The 20,088-nt window shown below is 55.4% G+C and overlaps 1 protein-coding gene across 4 annotated transcripts in view; it reads left to right on the top strand.

Moving 5' to 3' along the window:
* CLIP2 (CAP-Gly domain containing linker protein 2) overlaps positions 1 to 15,750 on the top strand; it is a 164,747-nt gene extending 148,997 nt beyond the window's left edge. For all 4 annotated transcript variants that reach the window (XM_075904303.1, XM_075904302.1, XM_075904306.1 and 1 more), the window contains 3 exons: positions 1,099 to 1,284; positions 9,496 to 9,558; positions 11,120 to 15,750. In XM_075904303.1, coding sequence (XP_075760418.1) covers positions 1,099 to 1,284; positions 9,496 to 9,558; positions 11,120 to 11,131 — 261 coding nt within the window. In that variant the 3' untranslated portion in view covers positions 11,132 to 15,750. The remainder of the gene's footprint in view (positions 1 to 1,098; positions 1,285 to 9,495; positions 9,559 to 11,119) is intronic.
* Positions 15,751 to 20,088: the final 4,338 nt, after the last annotated feature.

Here is a 20,088-nt window from a genome sequence, read left to right as displayed (position 1 = left end):
AAGCCTTCCTTCCCACACACATTTCTGATTCATCATATGTTGTGTCTTGGACAGAGGCACCATCTCACAAATGGATGTCAGGTGGGGCATAGTTTAGCACACACCTAGGTGAAGTGGACCGGAATGGGGGATGTGTGTTAGATCTCTGTCCTTCATCAACATTTGCCTTCCCCTTTTTTTAGATATGTGCCTTCACCTATACTTACAGAGAGCTCTACATTTCTATTCAAGATGGGATTCTCATTTTGTCTGGATTGCCAACCCCAGATGTTAAAAAAAAAAATTGTAAATCAAGACCTGAAAATTCAAAAAACCTTGAATTTTTTTTTTAATTTGCTTTTTTCCCTGAGCCTTTAGAATGCTCCTGGGTCGTCTTTTTTTTTCTTTTCTTTGCAACAACTAGAAACTGTCTGGTTTTCATGAAAATTGAGATGTTCATGATCACTTGCCTCCAGGAGCAGGGGCTTTAAGAAAAACACCAAATACCTTGAGACTTGTAATAAAATTGTGAGAGCTGTCTTATTCTAAAAGGGTAAAATGGCATGCATGCTTATGGTACTGTATAAAAACGTAATCTGCGTAATTAAGATCTCTCTGGCTGTGTGTGCTTTTTCAAGGGACTGTTAAAAAATTGGCAATACTTTCTTTGTATCTCAAGCAATAACGGGAGTAATTTGGTTTTATATATTTCTTGCAAGATGTCAGCTTTCCTAAAATAAAAGAATAAGAGAAGAAAAGGAAGAAAGTACAAAGCTTCCTGTTTCCTCCTGTTGTTTGTTGCTTGATACGGGGATTGAAGAAGTAATGATTAAGATAATGATTTCTTCAGATCTAGAGCTGCCTCTGTGTGATTCCTATAGACTGCAGCGACCTCTAGATGTGGAGACTTATGTAACTGAATTCAGCTAGCAACAAATCTGAGCAGCTCTTTGTCACATTTAATACTTGGATCTCTCCAGACTCAGTCTGCTCTGATCTGTTTTCGAAATCAGCATTTGGCACTAGACACCCTCAGATGTACTCTGCCTCTAGTGTCTATGTTTTTACCAGAGTCTAACCTGCTCCCCTCTTTGTTTTTTGGGCCGTGTACATGCCAAGGATAAAGAGAAATCGGTAACAGATCAAAGGCGATTCTCCCTGATCGACCCTTCGTCAGAGTCTGAGGTTCTCCGGCTGCAGCACCGACTGGTCAGCACAGAGGACGTCCTGCGGCACGCCCTCGATCAGGGTCAGCAAATGGAGAAACTCATGGAGGCCATGCGAAGTTCTTCAGAGAAGACACAGGTAGCGCATCCCCCCACACTTGGGCAGCTAGCCGCAGCCACCTGCCCCGTGCAAATGCTCTGACGGGGCCAAGGAAAACCAACACCCAACCGGCACGGTGGGTAGGGATTCCCCCGATGGAACAAAGCAGAATGGTAGGGAGGGGGCTGTGTTTCCAAGAGATTCTGCCTTTCAGAGGTGATCTAAAACCCACTGCATGCCTTGGTGTGGCTCCTTCGGCACCCTTCACCAGCGCAAGATGTTAGTTCCTGTTTCCCGCGCCAAATTCCAGTGCGGGTAGTTACAGTCGACCAATTGAGATGGAAACGTCATGTGTATCTCTTCATTTCATGTGTACGTAGCATTGATTTCCTTTCTTACACTGTAAACGTGCTGCTGGATGATTTTCAGACATCCCCGGAGTGAGTTGCATTCGTGGGCAAAGAATGGAGTGTGTGTGTGTGTGTGTGTGTGTGTGTGTGTGTGATTTTCAGACATCCCCGGAGTGAGTTGCATTCGTGGGCAAAGAATTGTGTGTGTGTGTGTGTGTGTGTGTGTGTGTGTGTGTGTGTGTGTGTGTGTGTGTGTGTGTGTGTGTGTGTGTGTGTGTGTGTGTGTGTGTGTGTGTGTGTACGTATCCAGGCTAGCTCTGATAGCAGCATAGCCACGGCGACATAAGCAGCAGGAATAATAGAATGATAAGGTCGGAAGAGACCTCAGGAGGTCATTGAGTCCAGCCCCCTGCTAAAAAAGCAGGACCCATCCCAACTAAATCAACCCAGCCAGGACTTTGTCAAGCCGAGACTTAAAAACCTCTAGGGATGGAGATTAAACCACCTCCCTAGGGAACCCATCCCAGTGCTTCCCCACCCTCCTAGGGAAATAGCTTTTCCTAATATCCAGCCTAGACCTCCATCTGTCACCATTGAGAACACTTCGCTCCTTCCTCTTTAAACCTACCTTCAGGTAGTTGTAGGCTGCAATCAAATCCCCCCTCACTCTTCTCTTCTGCAAACCAAACCAGCCCAAATCTCTCAGCCTCTCCTCGTAGTCATGCGCTCCAGCCCCCTAATCATTTTCATTGCCCTCTGCTGGACTCCTTCCAATGTGTCCACATCCTTTCTGTAATGGTGGAGCCCAGAATTGGATGCAATACTCCAGACGTGGCCACACCAATGCTGAGTAAAGGAAAACAATCATTTCCCTATATCTGCGGGCAATACTCCTCTTAATGCACCCTAATACACCATTACCTTCTTGGCTGCAAGGACACACTGTTGACTCCTATCCAGCTTCTCATCCACCGTAATCCCCAGGTCTTTTTCTGCCCAACTGCTGCTTAGCCAGTCGGTCCCCAGCCTGTAGCAATGCTTGGGATTCTTCTGTCCAAAGTTCAGGACTCTGCACTTCTCCTTGTTGAACCTCATCAGATTTCTTTTGGTCCAGTCCTCCAGTTTGTCTAGGTTACCCCCGCTGCCAACTAGACATCAAGCTGCTGATCACTACCTATCGGATGATCTTTTCTACCTGCCTTATAGTCCATTCATTCAAGCCATACTTCTTCGGGCTAGAATACTGTGGGAGCTTGTGTCAAAAGTTTTGCTAACGTTAAGGTGCATCACATCCACCACTTTCCCCTTGTTTGCAGAGCCTGTTACCTCATCATAGAAGGCAATCAGGTTGGTCAGGCAGGACTTGTCCTTGCTGAATTCATGCTGACTGTTCCTGATCCCTTTCCTTTCCTCCAAGTGTTTCAAAATGGATTCCTTGAGGATCCCCTCTGACTTTTTTGCAGGGGTTGAGGTGAGGCTGACGGGTCTGTAGTTCCCTGGATTCTCCTTTCCATTTTAAAGATGGGCACTACATTTGCCTTTACCAATTTCCTGGACCTCCCCCAATCACCACGAGTTTTCAAAGATAATGGCTGATGGTTCTGCAATCACATCAGCCAACTCCTTCAGCACCCTCAAAGGCATTGATTCCGGCCCCGTGGGTTTGTCTGTCCAGCTTTTCTACATAGTTCTTAACCTGTTCTTTCTCCTCCCCATACAGTGCTGCCTAGTGCAGCGGTCTGGGAGCTGACCTTGTCTGAAGACAGGAAAAAAAACCATTGAACACTTCAGCTTTTCCCACTTCATCGGTCACTAGGTTACCTCCCTCACCCAGTAAGGGGCTCCTGGCCTGTGTACGTTCCTATGCTCTCAGATGGGATTGCACACACATAGCTGGACCCTGCTGCTGCATGCACTGATGTGACCATGCTTATCCTAGCTCGATCAGAGCCAGTGTGGGCAGAGCTGGCCCAAGCTACGGGCTGACTGGGCTACTGCCGGGGTCCCCAGGGGCAGGGCCGTGTGTGCACCGTACTCCCTGGGCCTAGGGTGCACGAATGGCTCAGGCCGGCCCTGAGTGTGGGTATGTCTCCTTCAGGTGAGGATTCCCTTGAACAGATGTACCCAGCTCAAAGTGGAGCCAGGCCCTTTCTATCTGTATCCGTGGAGGAGAGAGACACTGGGAACAGCTTAATAAATGTTTTCTTTATAGCAGTGGCCCTGGCTGGGTTTTCACTTGGCCTAAAGGGGAGAGATTTTTTTGTTTGGTTTTATTTTTCTCTTGGTTTATATTAATGCCCTGTCCCTGGATTATAGGCTAAGGCTGTTTTTCATTCTTTTTGTGCATCATTTTCAAGAAGATAAATAAACACACACAGTTTTACACCATCCCTCTTTGTTCTTGTCAGAAGTGATTGTCCCCCTTTATTCGGCACTGGTGAGGCCACATCTGGAGTATTGTCTCAGTTCTGGGCCTCTCCACTATAGAAAGGATGTGGACATATTGGAGGCGTGCGGAGGGCGACCAAAATGATGAGGGGGCTGGAGCACATGACCTATGAGGAGAGGCTGAGGGATTTGGGTTTGTTTAGTCTGCAGAAGCGAAGAGTGGGGGGGGATTTGATAGCAGCCTTCAACTTCCTGAAGGGAGGTTCCAAGGAGGATGGAGAGAGGCTGTTCACAGTAGTGACAGATGCAGAACAAGGAGCAATGGTCTCAAGATACAGTGGGGAGGTCTAGGTTGGATATTAGGAAAAACTATTTCACTAGGGAGGTGGGGAAGCCCTGGGATGGGTTTCCTAAGGAGCTGGTGGAATCTCCATCCCTAGAGGTTTTTAAGTCTTGGCTTGACAAAGCCCTGGCTGGGTTGATTTAGTTGGGGTTGGTCCTGCCTTGGGCAGGGGGCTGGACTTGATGACTCCTGCGGTCTCTTCCAGCTCTATGATTCTATGAACCCACTTTCCCTGCTGCCCATCAGCACGTGCTCCTTCAGTTTGCAAGCGCTTCAATAGAGATCCCTCTGGGACAGGTTTTCCCACCTCTCTTGCCAGCTCCCTCCGTATTCTGGGACTGTGCCTGGCTCGGGTTTGGTTGGATGCCAGACAAGCCCGTCTCCAAACACCTGCTACAAAAGCCTTCCTGTTTCCTCTCTGACTTCTTTTGCCTCCCCTGGGAAATTTCGAATTCCTTCCAGCGTCTGTCCTGCGTCTTCTGCTGGGGAAGCAGAGGTTGGGAATCACTTCAATTTATCTCGGCCTGCTCAGCCTTTTCTGTCACCTACCCGCGATGAATCTTGATTGTTCCTGGTAGCGTCTTCTGTGGCAGTGCCCTCTTACTTCCATTAAGCTCCTTCATTCTCTAGTCCACGATCTGTTTGCATCTCTCAGAGGCCTGGCAGTTTTACGCCTTGCATGTGTTCCTTTGGTTGGGAGTTTCCTTGTCTACCTTCTAAACACATTCATCTCTTACTGCAAGTGCCAGCTTCTAATAACGCACATTCAGAAGGATACTTAATGCTGCAGGATGTCACTTAAACCGCCTCTGTGCATAATGGCTATTTTAACTCTGCCATGCAACTCTGTTACAGATCCAGATGTTTTATGGCAGAGGTGGGGAACCTATGGTCTGGGGGCCAGATGTGGGCCCCAGATTGCCTGGGTCTGGCCCCGAGGCCCCCCACCCGCATCAAGGACCTGGACACCCTCCCACCCAGACGCTGCACCCCCATTCCTGCCCCCTACTACTCCTATACTGTTCCTGCACCCTCCCAGACACACCAACCCACTCCCGCACCCTCCTTCCCATCCAGATTCCACACCCCAAGCCTGCTTCCGAGCAGTCCCCTCCCCCACACTGAACCCCTCATTTTTGGCCCCATCCCAGAGCATAGGGGGACCCATTAAATCTACTAACCTGGGCTCCCTAAGCTCTGGTGTGTGAGGGGCATGTGAGGAGTGTCTTTCTGCTTCTCAGTTGGGTTTTTTTTCCTCTCACTTTTGTGTGGCTCCCAGCTGACTTTTCTGGGGGTCAGCAGCCCCCACCCCAAAATAGGTTCCCCACCCCTGCTATATGGTAAGCAGTCTGCATCACTGGATGTGTGGCTACTCTCCCCAAGTGCAGAACTCCATAAAGTCTGCTGCAAAATGGGGCCGAAGAGGAACGGTTCACTATGGCTGTGTCTCCACTGGGCCACTTATTCCGGAAAAGCAGTCGCTTTTCCGGAATAACTTGCCAGCTGTCTACACTGGCCCCTTGAATTTCCGGAAAAGCACTGACGATCTACTGTAAGAAATCAGCTGCTTTTCCAGAAATACTATGCTGCTCCCGTTCGGGCAAAAGTCCTTTTCCGGAAAAACTGTTCCGGAAAAGGGCCAATGTAGACAGCCCAGTAGTCTTTTCCGCAAAAAAGCCCTGATCGCAAAAATGACGATTGGGGCTTTTTTGCAGAAAAGCGTGTCTAGATTGGAAATACTTATAATGGAAAACTGTTCCGTTTTAAGCATTTCCGGAAATTCATGACAGTGTAGACGTAACCCCTCTGTGTTGCAGTAGCACCCAGTGACCCCAATCAGAGACCTATGCTCCATCGTGCCAGGCGCTGTACATGCGATAAAAAGATGGTGCCTGAAGACCAGAGGAGTGTGCATGGCTTGCGGTAGATAACTCCTCTGCGCACAGAAGTGTGGCAAAAGCAGCCACCTGTTCCGTGTGAGAGCGAGCGAGGGGCGTTTTCATTCTGTACCGCGCGCCACAGCGGTCGTAGCGGAGAGAGCTTTGTTGTCATCCAAAACGTGATGCGGTCCTGTCGGCGTCTCCACAGGCACGTCCCTTCCCTTGTGAGCACAGTGCCTCAAACGAAAATGTATCTGGAACAGCGGTTTGTAGCTCTCTAAACTGGAACTCTCTGGTCCGGCCACATGTTCCAGGATCAGGGAGTCCCAGCAGGGGTGGGGGACAATGAGCCTGGCGCGATGCAGGATGGGGGGACGATGCACGGCCCAGTTGGGCTGGGGGGAGGCAGGCACCAGCGTGCGGTTCAGCTGGGCTGCGGGGCGGGTCCAGGAGCCTGATGGGAGGGGCAGGTCAGGGTGGGGCCAGCAGCAGGTGAGGCCAGATATGACCTCCCCTGGTCTGGCAACATCCCTCATCCGGTCCTGAGGGTGCCAGCCCAGGGAGGTCCAACTGCTGTGCAATGGTGGGTGTGTTCCCCTTGTGCTCAGGGATCTTCCCTTGCGCTTTCCCTTCTCCTGTGTAGTTTTCCTAGAGGGAGGCAATACCTCTGCCGTTCCTGCCTGGCGACACAGGCAAACCCCTCTCTCTTTTTCATGGAAGCATTTCGCTCTGGCCAACTTCCCACGGTCGTCTCACAATTTTTGTACTTTCCTCCACGTTGTTTGTGTGTTACCGTAGCACGGGCGGCCCCTCGTGCGCTAGGTCTCACACACGCAGTGAGGGCCGATCCCGGCCCGCCCGGACGAACCACCTCAAGCAGAGACAAAGGGTGGCCGAAGGGAACGATCACCCCCAGGTCCTCGCAGCACAGAGCGGCAAAGGGCCAGGCCTTTCGAGGTGGTTAGGCATCGCTGCCCCCAGCACTGTGGCGCCTGCCTGATTTGGGAGCCTACGTCTTATTTGCAGAAGGGAGGAAGGCACGTAGGGGCCAGAACCCCCCTGAGCTAGAAGTTAGAGTCCTTCCTGCCTAAATCCCTTGTGGCAACGAGACGTAAGCTCCCGCATGAGATGGTGCGAGACAGAGCGCAGCTTACCCCTCAGTGCACTACAAACCCGGGCCTGTCTGGCTTGTCCAGGGTCACGCGGGGAGTGTGCAGTGGGGTCAGGACACGGCCCCTGTCCCCTGAGTCGGCCTGGGGCTGGATGCGGCCCCTGGCTTGTCTGGATCCAGCCCCCAAGGCTCGGGCGGCCGCCCAGCATTGAGGAGCTCGCACTGGCTCTCCAGCTCCCTCGCCGTGGCGCACACAATCTACGAGGCTGGGCCCCCCAGGCTCTGGTGTGCGAGGGGAACGTGGGGAGCGTCTTTCTCCTCAGTTGGGGGCCACGTCAGTGAGGGGTTTTTTTTTCTTCTCACTTGAGTGCGGCCCCCGACTGATTTTTCTGTGAGTTAGCAGCCCCCCGGCCAGGGCCAGCCCACAACATTTTGGCACCTGAGGCAGGGCGCTAAAATGATGCCCCCTTGCTTGGGCCAAAACTTTGAAAGGTCTCAATTCTGCCTTCTTCCTGGTCTACTCCTCCCATGGCCCTGCTCTGCTACCTACCTATGCACCAGCAGCAGACCCAATTTTCTACCCTCGGGGTCCTAGTGGCGCCCCCCGCACTCTGGCACCTGAGGCGAGCGCCTCAGTTCGCCCCATGGTAAGGCCAGCCCTGCCCCTCGACCCAAGAAAGGTTCCCGCCTGCTCTCAGCAGGGCAGCCTTGGCTTTGCAGCCCTCTAGAGGAGGAAATCGCCCATGGCCACACGAGGCCGCTGCTTTCCCTTTGCGGGCTTATCGGCCGAGCGCTCCCGTCTCCCTGGCCACGCCCGGCTGGCCTGGCTGTTAGACAGGGAGCTGCAGGAGGTGCGGTGTAATAGCACCGTCTCCATCTCATTGTCGAGTAATTGGCACTTCGTTGTTGCTGTGGCCATGACGACAGCTCGGTATTAGCCTGTGATAATTAAAAAAAAAAAAAACCAACCGCACGTGCCGCTTGTCTCTGGAGACCCTGCGCTCAGAGCTTGGCCGGAACTGACAAGTGTTTGCCACTCAGGCTTGTTCTCCAAGAATTCATAGCGATCGTTTTATTTCGCTGCTAGCAAATGACCTCCCAGCTCGTTTGTTCCCAGTGCCCTTGTCCTCGCAAGGTCAAGTCTAATTTGTAGCATTGGCTGCAGCTGCCACTCAAGGCGCAGGGACTGGGGGATTTACTGTATTGCAGAGAGCTGGAGAGGCAGGGCAAAGCGACCGGGGACATTACTCCAGAGGGATCGTTTGCCAGGCAAGAAGCAATATCGAGTCCAGCGGGGAGCGCGTGCCGGACAGATCGCTTCCTTTGAAAGGCTCCGCCTGAATTTCTAGGATCAGAAGCTTCCAAAACTCAGCCAGGCCTTTCTCTTCTCTCTGGCAATGCCTGCTGCTCCTGGCTCAGGAGCGCTGGTCCGCGACCAGTGTAGCAAGAGGGGAAGCCGTAGCTGCAGGGTAAATGCTGTGTGAGTTAAAGCTCCAGAGCTCTGCCTCCACTATCCCCCTGTGCCGTCCTCAGCAATGCACGGGTGGGGAATTGACAGCGGCCCATCTTGCCAGGGTAGCCAAGGACGCTGAACGAAAGCTGGCGGGCCATCGCGGGCCACGTTGGGCTGCTCCCAGCCCTGCTCGCCTGCAGCGTGTCTTGTACTTGCGAAGGATAAGCAACCCGCTCTCACTGCTGCGCAGCCACGATCAACCTTTCACTGGGCTGTTTTTAAAGCGAAGGGCTCTTCCACCTGGCTGCGGCATCTCCTGGGAGCCGGCCATGTTGCTGTAGTGCGTGGCGTGCCGGAGAACTCAAGTCGCTTCGCCGATTCAGCAGTCTCACAGCACTAGGCAACGCTACCTAGAGCTGAGCACAAAGATGGGGACCCTGCCAAGCTAACAGGACGGGGGAACGTCATGGCTAGGGCGTATACAGTTACCCCCGGGAGTCTGACCAGGAGGCGGAAGTTAAAAATCGTTGCCAAGAGTGCTAGGGGATGGTTAAATTCCAATTTCCCAGCACACAGCAGTCGATGTCAGATCTGTCCAGAGGGTGCTTAGTCCTCCCCTCAGATGTCAAAGCTTCTTGGAGGGGTGCGGGGGGGGGGGGGGAGGCAGGGTTTGCTGCTTTTTATCAGTGCCCATCTTCAACCAAGTCTCATCTGTTCTCTTGCAGACCATTGGAAACTCGGGATCTGCGAACGGGATCCATCAACAGGATCTATCCCACAAGCAAGAGGTGGGTTATACAAGCCTGAGCTCTTGGACTCGGCCGCGGGGTCTCCGCTGTGCCCGTGGCACGTCTCAGACTGGGGGTCGTCCCCTCAAATGAGGCTCTGACCTAGGACAATGGGCTTTGTGTAGCACCCCCTCCCGAAGGCACTGGGGCCAATTCCCTGGAGCCGCTGCAAGGGCAACTGGGACTGGCCTGACAGTGCAGATTTCAGCTGCTGGGCCCTAGAGCTTGCGCTTAAAAACCTAACCAGGCACAGAAATTGGCAGTGTGCCCACTGGTGCCTTGGACCTGCTGCAGCTAAGACGTTCCGGTCCATTCGCATCGTCCCTGCTGGACCGTTCTCCCAGGCCGGCCCGAGTTAGAACCTTCCTTAGCTCCTCAGATCTGGGCTTTCTCCCTTGTGTATTTCACTGTATGAACCATGATGGAGGAGCTTACTTTTACGTGCCCACAGGTCCTCAGAGCTTAGGGCGGGGGTGGGGGGGGCCCTCCATGGGCTGGATCTGGCCGCCGGAGGCCCTGCCGCTCCCTAAGCCCCAGGCCAATTAGGGCCGGAGGGCAGGGGGGGAAAACACAACGTTTCTTCCGCCCCCTCCAAGGAGCGTGTGGCGCGTCTGGGAGGGAGGAGACTTCGCGTGCTCCCCCACCCCCAAGCTCTGATTGGCCTGGAGACTGAAGGGGGAGCATGTGAAGTCTCCTCCCACCGTCGGGGGCATAGGCGCCCAGGGAGAGCCTCTGAAAGACTTCATGCGCTCCCCCACCCCAAGAGCAATCATGGGAAAGCAAGGAAGTATCCTGGCCCCGCCCCTTCCAGTGTAGCCCGGGGCCACTTCAAAAACGTCTGCACTGGCCCCCAGCAAAGAATTCTTGCCCACCGCTAGCCTAGGGAGAAGGGCCATTGTCCCGGACATGTATCTTCTCACTGGTCGCATGGCTCAGTGTGAGTGAGTTCCCGGTACCTTGCCTGGCCATTTTCCTGGGGTTTTAGATTTTCTGTGTTTGCAGAAAAATGGCCCCGCTCCCCTCGTTAGATTCCTGAAGCATTGGGGCGGCCGTGGCTGGACCAAAGTCCTGAGATAGCACCAAGCATTTTCTCTCCCAGATGCCTCACTGGCTGATTCTTGCTCAGGGTCTAGGGGCGGGGGAGAGGCAGGAATTTTCCCCGGAGTCCGATTGGCAGGGTGGGTGGTGTCACCATCCTCTGCAGCATGGGTGGACGTGGGGTTTTCTTGTTTAACCATTTCCCTGTCTTTGCACCTCGGTTCCCCTTTGCCCCCGCCCCCCATTCTTTGCCTGTGACGCACAATGGTCAAGTCTCCCCTGGGCCGGAATACTGCGGTGTCCTTTCAGGTGTTGGGTTAGTGTGCGGGTGCTGGGGGGGGCTGGTGGCTTGTGATGGACACAGTCAGACTCGCTGATCCGGGGATCCCTTACCTGTGTGGCTCTATGAAGTTTGCTGGTTTCTTCGGAGACTTAGCCAGTGGGTCCTGTAACTTAGATCCGCCTTGTCCCCACAGCCATGGCGAGGGCCCCTGTTTTCATAACCCAGGCTCATTTCTTCCAGGACAAGCACTGACAGAGAAGAAGAGACGGCGAGGCCCATTTCATGCCAGTATCTGCTCCCGCGCACCAACAAGGAAAGGCTGCACCTCCTCGAGACTAGCAACAGTGTTGTCACTTTAAAACCAGAACAGTGTTTATAATGTACTAACTGACCTAACTGGGGCCGGCTGTTTTCGAAGACGAGTTAGGACACCATGGAGCTGGGGGGCAGCCTACCGGCATCTGGACCCTTTTGCTTTGCTTTCTGATCCAGATCGGTTTTGACTGTGGAATTTGTATCGGTCCAGCGGACGCTCTCCGTTCGCCCCGTTCCCTGGAGTACGGCTGAGCGCTGGTGGGGCTGAGGCTAGAGCCCTAGAGGGAATGTGAAGGGGTAAAGTCCAACGTGTGCCCCTAGAAGAGGCTGCACTCTGGCCACCAGGCAACTAACTCTCTGTCCCTCTCCACCCCCCATCCCTAACAGAACAGAGGAGTGCGGAAGTGGGCGCCGCCGGCTGGGCTGGGCGTGCGCCAACCAGCGACGGTAGATTGGAGAAGAGCTAGCGGGACCATCCTCCTCCTTCCCTGCATCGAAGACATCTCAGCTGTAGAACACGGGGACCCCACTCAGGGCTGTGGGAGAGCCCGGGGCCGTCTCCTCTGGCGTCAGGGGACGTAATTTATTTCAGCTGTGGGCCTGTCAGTCTTTCAGCTGAGTGGATGAAGGGGAGAAGCCCTGGTGGGCGCGGGTACAGGGTACAGATCCCCTCCAGGGGGTCTCTGAGCAGGGCTGGCTGGGCCGGGATGCAGAGCAGGGGCCTGTGGGTGTGTGGTGGCCCAGTAGGGACGTGCACATTAAAGCTTTGGAGGCAGCTGGCTAGAACCCTCATAGAGAGGCCTGTCCTTGCAGGGGTGAGTGGAAAACAGGCCCAGGAGGTAGCCGCATTGGACAGACGCGGCTCTCGGCTCTGAGTCCCTCTTCCCGGCAGTGCAGTGAATTATACCCGCCAGCTGGAAGGGCTGGGCTAGCCTAGCATTGGGCTGCCTTGGGGTTGCCCCGACCGTTCCCAGTTGTCGTTGGGCCCTGTGGTACGCTATCCAAAGGAGCCCGATGGATGGGGGAGGGCTAACGTGCTGCTGTGAGCTTTCTTCCGAGAGTGCCTTACGCCTGGGGGTGAGGATGGGAGGGACCTGAGGGCCCCGTCTGGAGCAGGAGGGCGCCAGCGCTGTTCTTTCCTCTTTGTGGGGCACCACGGACGCCCCCTGCTCGCTGTCAGAGGCTGTCGGAAAGCAGCTCCGGCCCCAAACCAACACCGAGGGCGATGTTTTTAAAGGTGGAGGCCCCAGCCACGTGCGCAGACGCCCCGGCACGACGGCCCCCTCGCATTTGCACAGAAACCTGCTGACACGCGGGGGGCAGAGCACCCGTCGGGCCCCTCCCGCTCCATCGGCAGTGCCTGGCCACGCAGGAGCAGCCCGGGGCCAGTGTGCATTCGCCCGCGGACTCGGTCCCCCGAGTGTATTCTAGCCTCAGTCTGGCGCTGCCTCCCCTGGGGCGGAGTGGGGCGCTCGGCTGGCAGGGCTCGAAGCGCCCGAGACAAACCCCTTGCTCGGACAAGGAGCATTCGCCACAGGGAGCTGCAGCAGATTCTTAGGCTCCCTTCAACCCCCTGCTGAGGAGCAGGACGTGCCATTTGGATCACGTTGGGGGGGTATTTGGGCCACCTGCCTCTGCTCCCACTGAAACCAATGGTCAGAGGCCCACTGCCTTCCCCATGCGCGGCCGGGGCAATGCCACCTGCTCTGGGAAACGCAGAGGGAAGGCAGCACCTCTGAGAACCCGGGACCTACCACCTGCAAAAGCGAGGGGGGGAGGCCGCGTCTGTCCTTCATGCGCATTTTCTGTCTGGTTTTCAAGTGACACCCCCCTTCCCCCCGTGGTTTAAAGAGGGTTAAATAACAACTTCCTGCCTCGCTCTGCCTCCCCTCCTGCCCCCCCGCGTTCAGGCGGGAGCAGCCGCTGGGAGGCGTGTCTGGCGCCACCCCCTGCAGGGCTGAGTGGAACCAAGCGCTGGGAGCAGCCGCTGGGAGGCGTGTCTGGCGCCACCCCCTGCTGGGCTGAGTGGGACCAAGCGCTGGGAGCAGCCGCTGGGAGGCGTGTCTGGCGCCACCCCCTGCTGGGCTGAGTGGGACCAAGCGCTGGGAGCAGCTGCTGGGAGGCGTGTCTGGCGCCACCCCCTGCTGGGCTGAGTGGGACCAAGCGCTGGGAGCAGCTGCTGGGAGGCGTGTCTGGCGCCACCCCCTGCTGGGCTGAGTGGGACCAAGCGCTGGGAGCAGCCGCTGGGAGGCGTGTCTGGCGCCACCCCCTGCTGGGCTGAGTGGGACCAAGCGCTGGGCGGTATCGGGCCTGTGCAAGCGGTAGAAGAGAGCCACGCTGGCTTGGGCCGTCTCCTCAGGAGCTAAAGCTCTCTAAGGCAGAACTCAGGGGGTGGCCCTTAAGGGGAGAGCAATGGGCCTCCCGACAGCAACGGGCCGCCCTGGGTCGCGCTGTCCTGCAAGTCCTGTGCTGGCCCTTTTGGGAAGAGCTCTCTGCACAGCGTGGGGAGAACCAGTTCTCCCGGGACACACCTGGGCAGCCCCAGGCTCTGCTGCATGTAGACTCACCCCATTTCCCACTCGACCTGCAGGCAGGAGAGTTACGCCAGAGGCAGATGCGCTTGCTCAGGGGAGCCCAGCTGGGAGCAGCATGCGTCTGTGTGCAGTAGGGCCAGCTGGAGGCCTGGGCGCCGGGGACGTCCTGCAAATGTGAAACCGGCCCCAGAGCCAGCGGTGCGGGGTTTCCCTAGCACACACAGCTCATGCTGGGCCTCTGCTCACGGGCCGGCTGCATCCCTAGATTTTAGGAGACCAACAGGGAAAGGAACGCAGAAGGGGGCAAGTCAGAGGGGCCCCGTCCGCTGCGTTTATGTATTTATTGCTACTTTTGCCCATAAAGCACCCTGCCACATTCTGTGTCGTTGGGATCCTCAGTATCCAGGAGTAGGGGGTGTTGTCGTCAAAGGGACGATATTCAGCTAACTCCCATCCGCAGGAGCTGGGGGCTGAGCTCCATTTGAAAATCTTTCCCATCAGCGTTGGTCTCAGTGATCTTGTTTAGAGCTTCAAATCCGAAGTAAGATAGGAGGCTGCTTTTTCCTCAGTGACTCCCAGGGCTGTCCGATTGTCTGTTCCACGCTGGTGTCACACCTACTGCTGCCTGCAGAACTTGCCCTAGGGTATGTCTAAACTACATCCCTTTTTGGAGAAAGGGATGTGATTTAGACACATCGAAATTGTAAATGAAGCCGGGATTTGAATGTCCCGTGTTTCATTTACATAATGGCGGCTGCGGCTTTTTTTTTCGAAAAGCGACTTTTCGGGGGAAAAAAGTCAAGACGGGGATCTTTTGACAGAAAGACAGAAACCTCATTGAGGTTTACAGGATCTTTCAAAACAGGGCATTTCTGTCGAAAGATTCCCATCTTGATCATGTTTGGGTTTTTTTTCCCGAAAAGCAGCTTTTTGGGGAAAAAGCCGCAGCCACCATTATGTAAATGAAATGCGGGATGTTCAAATCCCGGCTTCATTTACGATTTTGATATGTCTAGTTGACATCCCTTTATCAAAAAAGGGATGTAGTTCAGACATACCCCTAGTGATCAACAACTCCTGGGAGGGTGGGGGGTCCAGGAGGAGGCAAGAGGGACTTTTTTTCTCTCCAGTCAAGGAGTCTTGCATTTGACCACTAAGTGCTGAGTTGCCTGTTCCACCCCGGTGCCCTTCCCATTCAGAGAGCAAAGAAGGACCTGCACGGGTTTTGAATCCATAGGAGCTATGAGTCCACATGGTTGACTTTTTATCCAGTATATTAGTTCAGAGTCTGAAAGATTTTTTATTTTCCTGCTGCTGGCTGAGAAAACATCTGAAGAATAAAGTCTCTGCCAGTTGGAGAGGCTACTGAAGAACCAGATTAACCACCTTTCCCCCTCATCTTAGCTGAAAACAAATCTTACAGGCAGTTGAAGGACAGTCCAGACTTGACCCTTTTCAGAGTTCAGAACAGTGAAACGGATGCACGGTCATGGGTCCTAAATTTATAGCCAAGATACACCAGCTACTGCCCCATCCCCTCCGCTGATCAGTTCCCTTGCCTTTCGGTGGATGTGCATGATGGTTTCACTGAAACAAACGAAACGATGCAAATGAAACCTTAACAAAGATTCCAATACCCGGTTACAGCAGCTTTTAGCAGTTCACCACAATCTTGTAGGGAATTATTAATCCACTAAAACCTATAGGCCTCCAAGAATCAAGGCGATAGTAGATGTATAAATGGATGATAACATTTTACCCGTACAGTATGTATTACAATTTTGTAGCGTAGTCATTTTTTGGCTATCCGATTTTGTGAGTAAGATACAAAAATGGTTTGACTGCTAATGTTTATTTTGTTATTTGATTCTCCCTCCCACCCCCCATGTACAAACGCTGTACAAATCTGAGTCCATTGCGTGTAACTACGACAGATGTGTATTAATGTACCACAAACCCTAATAGTGGCTTGCTGAAGTGTGGTGAGCTGATACTAAAACAATAAAACTTGTGGCTAAAGACGGGCGCGCCCGCCTCTTCCATCCTGGTGCCCGCAGGCTCCGGGGGTCCCCGCTGGCTGGTGGTTGGAATGCTAATTCTTCCCAGCTGAACAGACAAACATCGGGGAAGAAATGACACGTGGAATTGAGGAGTTTGGCAATGCCAGGGCTCCTCAGACTGACTTCAGGCCTAGCAGAAATGATCTATGTATTCTTCTATGGGTCTGGATATTGCTAGACTTTATGGGAGGGGCTGCATGCCCCTGCATCAGTAGAGACGGGCCCTGTGAGCGACTAGCAAACCTATGACCAAGCGCGGTTCAGCTGGATTGCCCTGGCACATGCAGGCAAGAAGAGATGTGACTGCTGATCTCAGCTACTTTCTGGGGTTGCAGGCCCTTGTGCGCAGAGAACCTGAAGCCCGAACTCTCTCTGCTCACTAGGAGTCAGGGTTCGAAAGAGGCAGATGTTTGCACAGCTCTTGCTCTGCTCTATGCAGAGGGGCCTTGGGCTACCAGAATGGTCAACTTGGCACTTTCCCCAAGCCCTCGATTCAATTCCAGTTCTGCAGGGGGATTAAAACATCCATGAGGAGGTGGGGAATGAACTGCAAGGGCCACCTGCCAGCAACCTGGCAGCGCTTCTTGTGGAAATCACCCTCCAAGGAGCTGATTCACACCGCTGCTTTGTGGATGCTAATGGTCCTACTAAAATGGGTCTAACGAAATGCCTCGCTGGGCGCGAAGCGTAGGAATAAATGCATCAAGACTGCTGTGGAGCAGTCTGCTCTAGGCTGTATATTTGCCAGGGAGGCAAATGTAAAGTTATATGGAAAGGAAGACGCCTATGACAGGAAAACTGGGACTAAAATGCTTGGCTCTGTCGGAAATGCCAGAAAAGATTGTGTGGACTTGGAGAAGTGGAGAGAGGCCTGGAGGCAGCAGAGGAGTGGGTTGTGGCTGTTTTCTGGACAACGGTACTAGATTGGCTCATTTGATCTCTGTGCTTAGCCTGCCTCCTCCGATGGCTAAATCCCTTTGCACATCTGAGCAATTTTGCTGAGGGGCATGGAGGAAAGTCTGAGTTACTGATCAGTTTAAGGGCTGCAAAGATTGTTCTTTTATGTCCCGGAAGCTCTGAAATGCCTCTTTTTTAAATATCTCTGTAGCACCCAGCTGCCCCAGGCGAGACCGGAGGCCCCACCGAGCCAGGAGCTGCAAGCACATGCATACAGACGAGAGAGGAAACTGGGACACAGGCTGTGTGACTTGGCAGAGCTGGGAATAGAACCTAGAGCTCCCGAGTCCACAGCTAACATCCTGCCCACATGCCCGGCTCATGCGGAAGGGGGACCCACGTGTGGTGGAACAGGGGGAGGCACATCAGCTGCATTGCTCCCCTGGGTCTCCCTGCTGAACAGGGCCCAGTCCAGTTCCTCCTCGCCCACTGCACAAGGCCTGGGGGAGGGAAGGGAATCCAGCCCCCCCACAGCGGCAGACTCGCCAGAGAGGGAATACAGAAACCCAGGAGCCATCTCCCCACTGGGAGGGCAGACGGCATCTTTGGAGAAGGCCAAATCGACAGGCCTCGGTGCAATATTTCAGGGAGCCACCTCCCGGGTGAGCTGCGATGAAAAGCCATGCAGGGTTTTGGTGCAAATGGGAGTTTTACAAAGAGCCCCTCCCCCCCCAGCCGCGCCCTTTGGGTGCCCAAGCCCAGACTGGCAGCACTCCCGCCTATCACCCCCTAGCACATGGATAATGCAGGATTTGGCCCGAAGGAAAGGAGGAGGGGTGAGGAGAGGTGGTTGCCAGCCCAGGCGTGGCACGGTGCACTGGCCCAGGCGGGCGTCTTACTGCAGAAAACAACTTGTGCGCTTACATGTCCTTGGAAGGATGAGGGAGGCTGAGACCTGAGCACCTGGGGGGACTTGTCCAGCCCACCGGCACCAATTCACCAAACGGAACCCGGGCCGGGCCGGGGCAGCTCCCAGCGGATCAGGCCGGCACGTGCAGAAGGGCCGGGATGCTGAGCATGGCAGAGCATCCAATGGAGCTGCTGGAGCGTGACCCATGGGGCCTGGCCGATGGAGGGTCACTCAAAACCGCCCTGTTCCGGTCCTTCTCTCGGAAGCATTTGGCGCTGGCTGCTTTGGGAAACAGGCCCCAGGCTGGACGGACCGTTGGTCTGACCCAAGGTGGCCATTCTTGTGACTGATCCAGGGTGCGTCTGAGTGCCAATGCCACGGGCGGCTCCAGGGCCGGGGATTCCCCCAACGGGGAAGGTTTTGCTGCCACGTTGGTGTGCATGAGGGGTTGAGTGAAGGCTCCGGCTAGCCTGGCTCTGCTGCCCCTCGGGATGTCCCTGCAGGGTGCGGGGCTCCAAGACGGGCAGCTAAGGGGCAACCTCTCTGCGCGGGGGCGCTGGCTCAGGAGGCGGCCGTGCGCTGGGGACCAGGCCGCTTGCCCACAACCGGGCCGAGCCCAGCCAGGCCTCACCCGCCACCCACTGCAGAAGCAAAGGCTCGGACCCGAGGAGCGAGACTGAGCCCGGCCTGCCGGAGACTGTGGAAGGTTAACGGTGGGGGCTGGCGCAGGAGGCTGCTCTGGCCCCACCTTTGAAACGGTGGCTTGTCGTTGCTCTGAACAGCCACTAGGGGGTGCTGTGGCCCCTCGTCACATCGTCCTTGTTTTCGAAGGGCGAAGAGGGCAGCGCTGGATGTGTCTTTCAGAGAGCAACGTCCCCGCCCTAGGGGCTGCTAGAGGCCGGTGTAGCCTGGGAAGGAAGCCGATGGGTGGCTGCTGCACTTTCCAGGAGAGGAGATGTGCTTCCCTGTTGCACGGATCTCTGAAGGATCCTGGAGCACGAGTCCTGGCACATGGAAACGTCTCTGTAAAACAGCAACCGCGCGAGAAGAACAGGAGCGTTGCCTCGGCCACCTCAGCCCTGCCTTGGGAGGGCGGGTGCTCTGCCTCCGGGCCCCGTTCAACCCACCGCTGCTCTGCCGGGCCTGCTGCCCTGGTGGGGGAGGGTTCGTCAGGGGCTCGAGGGGGTTCTCCATCAGGTGGCCAGCTGGCCGCTAGCGAGGCTGGGCATCACCCCTCAGCTTCCCGTCCCCTTCTCACGCAGCCAGCCTACTCCCCAGGGCCATGATGGAACCACCCCATCCTTGCTGCAGATCAACCTACCGCCAGGCTCCAGGGGCCGGACTCCAGCCGGGGAGAACAGCAAAGGGCAGGAACCTCCTCGCTGAGTGAACTTCGCTTTGCTGTCCCTCAAGGACATAGTTAGCAGCCGGGGCCGTGGGCAGGCCGTACGGGTGAGAGCGCCGCGCGGGCCTTCGTTTGCAGACCAGCGGGGCAGTGCTGTTCCCCGCACAGGGAAGATTAATAAAACGTGAGGTTCAAAGATGCCTAGATCCCAGTGGGGATGCTGACGCGTGGTGCCAATAACACTAATTGTATTTCTAGCACCGCGTCAAGCCAAGGTGCCTGCTGCCCGAAACGATGAGGCTGGCATTAGGGAGGCTCAGCCAAACAGCCAGCACTGGCTGCCCCAAAGCTGGAGCTGGCTCTCCCATTCGGAAGACAGGATAAGGGACACCCAGAAGGTGGGGTGGGTTCCGGAGTGGCCTAGGGGGCAGGGCATTTACCTGGGGACTGCAGGATGGTGGGTTCAAGTCCCGCCCTGCCCCCCCTCCCCCGGACCCGCATGCACAGGATGAGCAATGGTGCGTCCCTAGGCTGTAAGATCCGACACTACGGTGATGGGCAGCAACGCAAAATCCTACAGTAGAGGATATGTGAACATGGGGCAGATTTTGTGAGAGACCCTCCTGCCGCAGCACCCTCTGCTTGGGCACGAGACTGAGGCCCAGGCATGACGAGGGTGTGTCTGTCAACGTGACAGCAAAGGTACCTCGCTGCCTTCCCCCTAAGCTGTGGCAGGATCGGGCCCATCTGCTGCCACAGGCCCCCGACCAATCAGACGGGAGAGGGCTGTGTCCCGGAGCAAGCCAGCTGGGGTCGGTCAGTGGGCACGGGTGCTGTGGAGAGCCCTCGGACTCTGCGCGGGACGGAGCCGCACCCGGTGGGCGGGTCGATCTGTAACGCGTCTGCTCAACAGTAGGTATGGCTGCTCTGAGGGGGAGGGAGTTGGGACGCTAAGCGGTTAACTGGTTAACATGAGGCTTACTGGTGCCGTAACCAGCCCTTGTGGGTGAACTCTTCTAGTAGCCAGCCACACGGGACCAGAGCTATGCTGAGAGGGGCCGGCGGGCCAGATGGCAGGACCCTACAGGACCCCACAGCCATGGCAGGGCTTAAGCAGCAGGCCCCGAGTTAAAATGATCAACCAGGTA

The sequence above is a fragment of the Pelodiscus sinensis genome, chromosome 21 (genome assembly GCF_049634645.1).
Source record: "Pelodiscus sinensis isolate JC-2024 chromosome 21, ASM4963464v1, whole genome shotgun sequence".
In the NCBI taxonomy this organism is placed as follows: domain Eukaryota; kingdom Metazoa; phylum Chordata; order Testudines; family Trionychidae; genus Pelodiscus; species Pelodiscus sinensis.
The sequence above is the reverse complement of the archived record's forward strand: the minus strand, read 5'-3'. Positions and strand labels throughout refer to the sequence as shown.